The sequence below is a fragment of the Thamnophis sirtalis genome, unplaced genomic scaffold, assembly GCF_051295495.1.
Source record: "Thamnophis sirtalis isolate CommonGarterSnake01/CBP01778 unplaced genomic scaffold, rThaSir2_p1.2 scaffold_1, whole genome shotgun sequence".
In the NCBI taxonomy this organism is placed as follows: domain Eukaryota; kingdom Metazoa; phylum Chordata; class Lepidosauria; order Squamata; family Natricidae; genus Thamnophis; species Thamnophis sirtalis.
The window spans coordinates 166,669,607-166,679,948 of NW_028261381.1; the positions used below are offsets into that span (position 1 = coordinate 166,669,607).

Consider the following 10,342-nt stretch of genomic DNA (forward strand, 5'->3'; position numbering starts at 1 on the left):
ATACCTAAATTATTCCTTCAGGAACTCAAGGCAGTATACGTAGCAGACAATTGAATGGGTCGGGGGGGGGGCAAAGTTGAAAAAAGGGTTTTTTATTGTATTCTGGACTGCAAATATTTTTTCCCCTGCCTTTTCTGCCGTGGCGTCTGTCTCCCCTCCCAAAAGTAAGGTCAGCTCTCTTATTTTCCAGAAGTCCCACAAGACCTGGCTTTGTCGTCAGGTTTGGGGGTCTCGGGGACCGGTGAGATGTTGGGGGGGGGGCGTTCATCGTTTCTCGTACGTGCTCTTTAAAAAAATAATTTTAATATAATTGTGTAAGACATGTTTATTACTTTATACTTTTTTTGCAGGGTCACTTTTTGTGAGGTGGAAGACCATATAGATTTGATATTTTTTGATACTTTTGGGGGAAGGTGTTGAAACAGCCGAATGGGGTTGCCCTCTTTTCACCCTTCCGCCATTAAAGCCTTGACCGTGCGCAGGTTCCTCACTATCTTCTGTCCCCGCTTGTCGTCGTCACCTTCCAGAAAGGCACCTTTCACAACCAATGGAGTGCCGAACTATACGTTCCTTAAGCCAATGAAACTTTCCACTTGGATCTGCCTACTATGCCCCTAACGAATAATGTACTAGGATGTGCGCACGCGGCATCTTAACCAATGCTCCCCCACCATTTTCTTCGTCTCGGCCCATCGGCCAATCACAAACGCTTTCTTCCCCATTGGCACCGCCTCAAAGGCGAGGAGGTCGGAAGAGAAAATACTGTTTACCTCAGAGAAGAGACCCGCACGACCGAACGGTGGAGAAGAAAAGGGAGGGAAAGGGGAGGGGCGTGGCCTTATTTTTCACGAAAGCATTGGCGAGGCAGCAGACTCGAAGTGGGAGGGGTGCCGCTCTAAGCAACCGGAAGTAGGCCGGGCTTTCGTTAAATGCAAGTGGGCGCCGCTTACGCAATCCTACGCCACGGATGGGCGGGGCTATCTCCGCCCACTGCCATATAAAGGCAGTTGGCCGTCCTCCGCCGCCCGCCATTTTGTGTTGTCGAAGAGAGGAGAACGAAGGAAATCCTTGCCAAGAGGTAGCCGAGAAGGACGGGGCTGGAAGGAGGAGGAGAAAAGGGCAAAGACCCGACCGGGGGTTCGGCGACCAGGGGGCGGCCCGGATGGTGAAATCCTCCCTGCAGCGGATCCTCAACAGTCATTGCTTTGCCCGCGAGAAGGAAGGAAATAAAAAGACCAGTATCGTCACCATGCCCACCCTGCCCACCAACGCCGCTTTGAGGAGGTGAGAGGAGAGGAGAAAGAAAAAAGCAAAAACAAACGGCCAAAATAACGCCTCACGCTCCGCGGCCTAGTTCCGCGGCCTCGCCCTGCTAGCCCCGCCCAGGCACGAGGGGAGGGGGCGGAGCCGGCGGGACCACGCCCCCTTTCTCCTAGCAACGCGTGGGGTGAGGGGGAAGAGCGAGCCTTCGGAAACCGAGGTCCCCGCGTTGTCCCCGCTTCACCCCCAGGACTCGGTTCTCCCAAAAAGCCTTGCCTCGTGTGGAGGAGAGATGCGCGTCTCCTGCGATCCTCCTCCATCTGCTTTCCTTTAACCTTACAAGGGGAGGCTAGTGGGATTGGCGTCCAGTTGCCTGTGTTCCTTAAACCTTGCTGCCCTAGCCCTCGTTTTGAAGAGCTTCCAGAAACGGCTCGTGGGAACAGGACGAGTCCGAAAGCCCCTTTCCTTCTTTGCAGCCGAAACTGGCATAAAAAAGGGAAGAAAAAAAGAGAACCGAGAGTTGCGCTTTCTTAAAGGTTTCTATATAGGAACTCCATACTTCCTGCTAGCTGTGCGCTTTTATTAGCTACTTTCCGACCAGAACAGAAGAGTAGTTAAAAGGGGAATCGATTAGATAGAGATTGGATAGATAGGTAGATAGATAGATAGATAGATAGAATAGAGATAGCTAAATAGCTAGATATTGATAGATGATAGATAGATAGACTAGAGATAGATAGATAGATTGATTGATTAGAGATAGCTAGAGAGAGAGTATAGATATCAACGGATGGTGTTTCACTTTCCCTCTTCTCCCCTAAATAGGGCCTAGGCTGGTGGAGGCCTTATTTCTGGATGTGCCCGCCTTCCAGTCTAGTCCACTGCTGGTAACTTGCCTGTTTCCTTGGCAAGGTTTTTTTTTCTCAGAAGTGGTTTGCTTATTGCTTCTTCCTTCCTAAGTCCCAAGATCTGGCCCAAGATCATCATCTGGTCTTGAACTTAAGGTGGGACTAAAACTCAAGTCTCTATTTCGAGCCTGGTTGCTGTAGTATAGAACTGGCTCTCTGCCTAATTATTATTTGGGTTTTAAGGAGAAAAGAAAATGGAAAAATCCTGATTAGTCCCTCATTGAAGAGAAAGAATGACTCATTTTACCTAATTAAAAAGTATGTGCAGTCCATCAATAAAGCAATTGAAGCCATAAAGCTTTTTTGGGGGAGGGGATGGCTTCCTTTTCTTCCAGTTGCATAAAGTAGAGAAAATTTAGGTATATTTCAGGAGTGAGAATTGGAAAATAGCAAGCCTTTATTGATAAAATTAGTTGCTGTCTGTCTACTCTTTTAATAGTAAAAAAGCTTGTTCCTTATTTCATAGTTCCTGGGAAAGATCCTCTGTAACCTAATCATATAATATCCATTGCTTAGAGAAAAAAAAGTCCTATTTGAGGTGATGTCTGTTATGTGAAAGTCAGTGTATTATAAATGAGTTATTACGGTTTTCTCAGTTCCACAGTCTGTTGGCTGTTGAGCATTAACATATATGAAAAGGTCCAACAATCAAGTAGTAGGAAATGTGTATCTTTTCAAGCCTGAATAGATGCCCCCCCCCCAAAAAAAAGAGTGTTCACCTTCCCTGTTATACATAAAATAAGCCCTATCTTCATAGAGGGGAAAAATCTTTCCTTTCTCCCAGCTAGTATGCAGCAATAAGATGACAAGAAGTACACACAAATAGACATGCAGATCATTTTCATGTGGGTGTTTCCTGCTTCAGATCTTGCCTTTCAAAAAATAAAGGTTTTATTAGAAAGGGAGTTATCTTGTTTTATTTCTAGATGAAAAATTGTACCTTTCCCTCCCCAAATGTCCTATGCATCCATCCAATCTGCTCCTTTAGGTGAATTGTGGGCACTGTAATAGAACTGCTGAGAAGTAACAGCAGGATACAGTTGATCCATTGTAAGATAGAAAACACTTGATTGCAGGCTTTTCTTACATTCAGATTTTCACATAGCAGACTTACGCTGTTCAATAGAATAAGGGTGGGAGAAGTGTATGTTTTATTGTATACTTTCCAAATCTGACAGTGCTTCCTTGGCAATATGAATTGTACATAAACTTGCTTAGAGAGTATCTGCGTAAGAAAAAAGCTGTTTGAATTTATAGCTAGAAGTATCCTGAAATGTTATAGGCAAGCAGTTTAAATTTGAATTTATCTTTGGCAGATGTGCCTCTGCTTGCAAAATGGGTGACATTAGGGCGATCAGCTTTGTAGTTAGAAACAGAAACTAACACTGGCCCCTGAGAGTCATAATAATGGTTACAGGGAAAATGTTTTGGTTCCCCACAGTTTTGAAGAAGGAAACCACAAAACTTTGCTGTACTCTCCAGAAAGAGTCAAATAAAGTAATTTCCAGCCATCCCTGTATATACAACATGGCTTCACTTACTTTACATCATTCCCCTATTTAAAAAAAACATTTGTGAATGGCTGTATGGCACAGAATTTTCTTCAGTAATTGATCTGCCTATTAATAATTCTTCCAGCTGTAATTGATATTTTTTAATGTTTTCTGAATTTGGATTCATATATGCTAAGCAAATTTTTAGCCACAACTAGAGGGCTTCATTCAGTACACTACTGTGTCAAACCAAACTGCATATTATGGCTTGGTACGAACAGTGAAGTCAAGATCACAGTATTTCATTAGTGCTATGCGGTCAGGAAAAAAGCTGCTTCAGGGAAAATCCAGTGATTTGGAAATGGGGATCACCTAACCAAGACAAAGGTCACATGCAGTGTTTCCTCAGCTGAACCAGACCAGCTGAGACTGTAATTGTTGGTTGAGATAAGGTTAGTTTTTTTGCTTTGCACATACTTTCTTTTCCTGATAGGAGAAGATATTCATTGTAATAAGGAAATTTCTTTGATGAGCCAAGCAAGTTTTTCATAAGGTATAAAAAGAGGCTGGCCTCTTGATACCATTCACAGAATTCCCTATCTTGTATAATCCTCAGCCATCATGATCAATAATTGTGAATAATGGGATATATATAGGCCAACATCTAGAGCTTCCTGTGGTTGGGAAATTGTTGCATTAAAATATAGCCTGTTTCAACTTTATGCACTTCATCTAAAAATTTCCTTTCTCTGTTCTACCTTTATCATTGTATATGATGAATGAAAGTTGTTTTTTCCCTTTGTGATTCTATGTAAGATATGTCTTCTTGAGACAACTCTAATGTGAATTGTCTTTAGCAGATAGTTGAGTGATTCTATGTAAGATGTCTTCTTGAGACAACTCTAATGTGAATTGTCTTTAGCAGATAGTTGAATTATGTACTGTGATAAAAGTAAATAATTGAATCAGCATCCCCACTAGCCAGGTCTGAATTGCCTTTTTAAATCGGATCAAATGCCATTTAGTGTAGTTTCTGCTGTTGGATTTGCAGTAAACGAATGATGCTGAGATTTCTCCCAAGAACTAGCTGGGCCTTATTCTCTAGACCTGCATTGGCAGTGTTGATTAATGCTACAGCACCTAAAATAATGGTACCAACAGAACCTTAGACAGGCAGACTGAAATGAATGCCACTATCTTTTGAGATTTCAATGTATGAGATCTTAAGGATATGTTTAGCAAGTTTTTTTTTTAAAAAAAATACATGGCTTAAGTGCTTCAGCAAGAACTACCTGCCATTTCTCTACATACACTCTTAGTTAGATTTAAACAAAGCAAGAAAGAATCATTCTTCAAAGTATGCAAAATAAGCTGTTTTATCCATAAACATTTCCCACATAATAGAGAATGGGGCTGGTATACTTAATTGAATGGTGTTTATGAGCACTCCATTTGGCTTAGTTTTTGTGGAGCATAGATATCAGAAGAAATACCCAGTGAACGCATAATGTATCCCATGAAAAACTTTAATTCCGAGCTATTGAAATGGCCTCAGACACAGTACAGCTTTTGAGTATAGAAGATAATGATTAGAAAATAGGGTTGGGCTGAATCTATCTTGCATAAGACAGTTCCCTTACCATACTTTTTTGGTTCACCCATGTAGGTTAACATTTTGGAAACAAAAGAATGAATTCAGGATTTTTGAGAAATTAAGCTCTAATTTAGAGCAAGGTCCTGCTAGTTCAGCATTTTGTTTAGGATTCCATTAGCCAGCAGATAGTTCAAGCTACCCATATGAAGGAGTAAAATGCTGTTTCATATTGCAAGAGTAGCAGTGTTAAGCTTAATACCTAATTTTTCTGAAGCTATTCTTTTGGGATTCATTGATTATTTAATTGCTAAAGTATGTGCACTACCCTTCAAAATAAAATCACAATTTAAAATTTAAAAGCAGCCCTCAAATACATACAAAGCAGGAAACCTTAAATTATTGGGAGTGCACCCTAAAACCGTGTTTTAACATTTACTCAACCAGTGCAGGGTGAAATTTGCTTTGCCATGGCACGCTGCACATTAATAAAAAAGATCTAGCACATAGCAAAAACCTCAGTTGTGTGCAAGGTGCAAGAAAGGGGTTCTTGATTGGAAGGTGAACCAACATATCATTTGTTTTGCATTTTCTTTTTTTTCTTTTTTTGGGACCCCCCCCCCCCCCCCCCCGCCATATATGGCAGAAAAACCAGTCTGTTAAAGCGTTTATTTTAGGAATGCTAATTTGATGCCTGGCGCTAAAAAATTTCAGGATTTTTAAAGGGTGTTCAAAATGGTGGATTTTTTCCCCCTTCTGTTTTGCAAATGGCTGCTGGGTTATGAGAATTTCCCTGAGGGGGACCTTGATCTGCTGCATCTGCTGTGGTGACGCAACCCCAGTGAGCTTGCAGAATGAAGGATGGTGCAAAGGGAGGGGCTAGCAGGAACAGCAGTTTCTGTGGTTGGTGTTAAAGGCAAAATAATTGCTTTCAGTTAAGTTGGGTGCTGTGACACAAAATCACTTCTGCAAACAAAACGCTGTACTGTACCAGATTCTTTCAAGCTGACAAACTGTTTAAGTTGCATAATTGAACTACCGTACAGAATTCTTACAGAATATAATTGGAGCAGACCCACACATTTTTAAAAATACTTTTATTTATCCATTTAAATGAAAATGATGGAGCATCTAATATGTTGCCAACCTACCTAAGAAAGAATGGAAGTTTTGTGTACTATGATAGCAATTAGGGTCCTAAAGGAAGCATCTGATTTTTCTAACATAGAAGCTATAAATTCTATAAATTCCTAAGAATGTTTTACTTCCAAATGGCAGCGCTTAACCTACAGCCTAAGAACAGCAGGCAAAGACTACTAGACTAAAGCAATTGGGGGGGGGGGGGGGGCTGTTAACATGTAGTTGAACTATTCGGATGGGACTGTTAAGTCTGGAATTATATGTTTGCAGGAAATTGTTCTTTTTTTTAGTTATCTGATTTTGATGCAAAATGTATTTACTAACAACTTAGATATTGCCCAGCTCAGATCATTTCTGGTTATTTAAAATAATAAAATAGAACACCAATCCAAAACTACATAACAAAAACCAAAAAACCCTCACCTGGTCACTGAGAAATCAGGACACCACCAACCATTTTCCAAAAAGCTTTCTTAAATAATACTGTCTTTACCCCTTCTAGCACTGATACATTCCATAATGGGGCAGCTATAATAGGAGCTATATTTGGGTTCACGCCCACTTGTTGCAAAATGGAACCCTACTAAACTCCTCCCTCTAAATGTGCACTTAGGTTAGATAGATTCCACTTACATTAACTGGTCTCTGAAGCCATGGAGCTTTACAGCTCAAACCCAGCACTTTGAATTGGATTCAGACTTGTCAGCAATCAATTGGAGGATAAATGTTACATTGCAATAATATTCCTTCTTGCTAGCCTCCCGATTGCTACATTTCTGCCAGTTGTAGTTTTCTACATCATTTTCAAAGGCTATTAGAATGTGTTACTGTAATCTAAATGTAGATTTGCAGTTCTTTTTTTTAACCACAATCTCTGAATATAACGATTATGTAATGTAAAGGTTGCATTGCAACACATAAAGGTTCTGTGCTTATCAGATCTACCAAAACTAAGAAGAGACTTTGCACTGAAGTCTGCCCCACTTGATATATATCTAGGTGTGATTCTGGGGGCAGCTGTGCAATTCCTGGAAGTTAGATGTTCCATGTTAACTAGTAGAAACAGAGAGGAGGAATGATAGTGAGAGAATTTCATCTCTGTTTGCTGATGGGATTATCTAGACATCTCCAACTTTAGGCTTTCTAAGTGCTGGTTTATAACGTCTTGCTGGCTGGGTGTAATGGGCTATTTTTCACCATATTTGATTATTTTAAAATTTTTAGTCTGCCCTTGAATATTGACCTCAGTAATGTTTCTTTCTTCCTCTCAGTTCCAGGGTGTCTTTCAGTTGCTGTAGTAACCTGGGTCCAGGGCCTCGGTGGTGCTCCTGATGTCCCTCACCCACCCCTGAAGATCCCAGGTGGGCGAGGGAATAGTCGGAGGGATCACAATCTTTCAGCTAACTTATTTTATTCTGTAAGTACACCACCTCTTTATAAATGGAGATTGATACAGTTTGAATTGTGGAGGGCTTGAGAAGTGTAAAAGAATTGGAAGGGGGTGGTTTCTGGATTAGCTGTTAAGAGCAATTACACAGATTTGTACCTATCTGAATTTTGGGCCTGGCAAGTAAGCCAGCATAGGAACAAATCTTGTGCTGTTGAAAAATTTGGAGTGCATTGTTTGATCAATATGCTTAGGGTTCAGGAGCTCTACAAATAAATCTAAATTCTGCCTTGCTTTCTTAGGATAATCGGCTGAATGTAACAGAGGAAATAACATCAAGTAACAGGACAAAAATCCTGAACATCCAATCCAGGCTGACGGATGCCAAACACATCAGTTGGAGAACTGTGCTGAATAACAGCAATTTGTATATCGAACTTCCCAATGGTTCTTTGCCGGAGGGGAGCAAAGACAGGTAGAGCAAAATAGCTGATTTTGAAATATTCAACATTATGAAATAGAGCTGTTGCTGTTAGGTCAACAGCACATTTCATAATCTCAAGTAATATAGTTGTTGATCCACAGCTGCAAAATGCTATGTTCTTGGTATTCTGCTTGCAGCTATGTTTGTGCCCATGTCAAATGCTTCCTGTTTTCTGGTATTCAGTTCATACTTTTCCACGATCACATTTCATGACTAGAAGCTATTTGTGAAGGAGGTCAAAGTTTAGATCTCGATAGATTTGAAAATTAATTAGTGAAACTCGCTGTTGGGTGATACTATTTGTCCTATTTAACTGAAACAGTATTGAATAAATGATCAGTGCCCTCTGGTGTTCAGAAGCATGAGAGAATGATGCTTTTTAATTCTCAAAACTATTTTTCACCAACTACATTGAAAGTGTGTTTTGCTGTTGGTGTTTGAGCAAGTGCTTTTTGCTTTGTAATCATGTGTAAAAGTAAAAGCATGAAACTTAAAATGGCCCCAAGATTATGGAGCAAAAATCACATAAACTTACACAACAGCCAGTGGTGGGTTTCACATTTTGTTACCACCGGTTTGCTGTATGCGCCCGCTCCCACTCCTCGCACACGTGCACCCTTTCCATGTATGTCCCTGGCCTTCTGTGCATACACTTTGCTCACATATGTCCCTTCCGCACAGGCACCTGGCCTCAAAAATGTGCCTAAATTGGACGGCATACAGCTGGGGTGGGTCTACCTGCGATTTTCACTACTGGTTTGGGCGAACTGGTCCAAACCGGCTGAATACCACCTCTGGCAATAGCACATAAGACAGCCCTCAAAAATTTGAGCAAAATACAATGAAAGATGCATCACCGCACACATAAGCTTACCTTCACATTGTAACTACTCTTAAAACTATAGCTAATATCATTTATACAATAAGCCAATATTAAGGCCATGATCTGAGTTCTGGTTCACAAATGAGCCAGTTTTTTCCGGCTGCATTTGGGAGCTTGAAATTCTTGGCTTATCTGTGAGTATATATGGTAGGTGGTAGTAGATTTCCTAATACAAAATGTTATTTTTTTATCTTTCAACCTTTCTCCTGTCACGGATCTTCCGCTAGATAAAAATATAGTTTTGAAATACCTCTGAGGGGGGTGGGAAAGTGCCTCACTCTCTTCCTGTCTTTAGTTTTGCAGTTCTTCTTGAGTTTGCGGAAGAGCAGCTTCAAGTAGAGCATGTGTTCATTTGTTTCCACAAGAACAGAGATGACCGAGGTAAGGAAGACTGGGATGGTGCCAGGGTGAGCAGAGGCTGCATGCCTAGGGGTGGTGGTGGTGGAATGGGGGGTGAGTTTGCTCGCGTGTTAGCCTTGTGTCCTCTCTCTCAAGGAATTTGTACTAAACCTCTTGTTTTCCCGCGTAGCTTCGCTGCTCCGTACCTTCAGCTTCTTGGGCTTTGAGATTGTGAGACCAGGTCATCCCCTTGTCCCCAAGAGACCTGACGCTTGCTTTATGGTGTACACCTTTGAAAGAGATTCTTCTGAAGAAGACTAGATTGCAGTGTTTGCCTTTTAGAGCTTGTTCCTTGTCAAAGATGAATCTGTAGGAATTTTGTCAACATCTTATGCATCAGCATACATGCACACACATAAAATGACTTGCTCTTTGTACGAATTATTGTGACAGCTGCTCTGGTGGTGGGAAAGATGTTGAAAATTTCCAACTGTTTGTCATCTTTTCTCTTTTTTTCCCCTGGACTTGTCCGCATGTTGTAATTGTGCAAAAATAAATGCTCACTCCAAATTAGCAGTATATTTCTTGGAAGTTTAATATTGTGTGTTTGTGATACTGAAGTATTCGCTTTAATTCTAAATAAAAGTTTATATTTTACTTTACTGCTGGTTTTACTGTTTCAAAACCTTTTCATTTTAGAAAGGAATTGGCACAAATTGCTACGTAATCCTTGGATTGTTATCTTTCATTTGTACTAAAATCTAGTTACTCCTAACTAGCCTGGTCCATAGCTGCGGTTAAAATATACCGATTTTGAAGAATTTTTTTAAAAAAGTTTTTGGACTCTGCAAACTTCC

The 10,342-nt window shown here is 40.8% G+C and overlaps 1 protein-coding gene across 1 annotated transcript; it reads left to right on the forward strand.

Moving 5' to 3' along the window:
* The first annotated feature begins 1,009 nt into the window (after positions 1–1,009).
* Positions 1,010–10,142, forward strand: OAZ1 (ornithine decarboxylase antizyme 1). The gene is given in 6 exon segments (XM_014076375.2): positions 1,010–1,284; positions 7,664–7,721; positions 7,723–7,809; positions 8,082–8,254; positions 9,442–9,527; positions 9,676–10,142. Coding segments are annotated over 6 exon segments (657 nt in total). The 5' UTR covers positions 1,010–1,162; the 3' UTR covers positions 9,807–10,142.
* Positions 10,143–10,342: the final 200 nt, after the last annotated feature.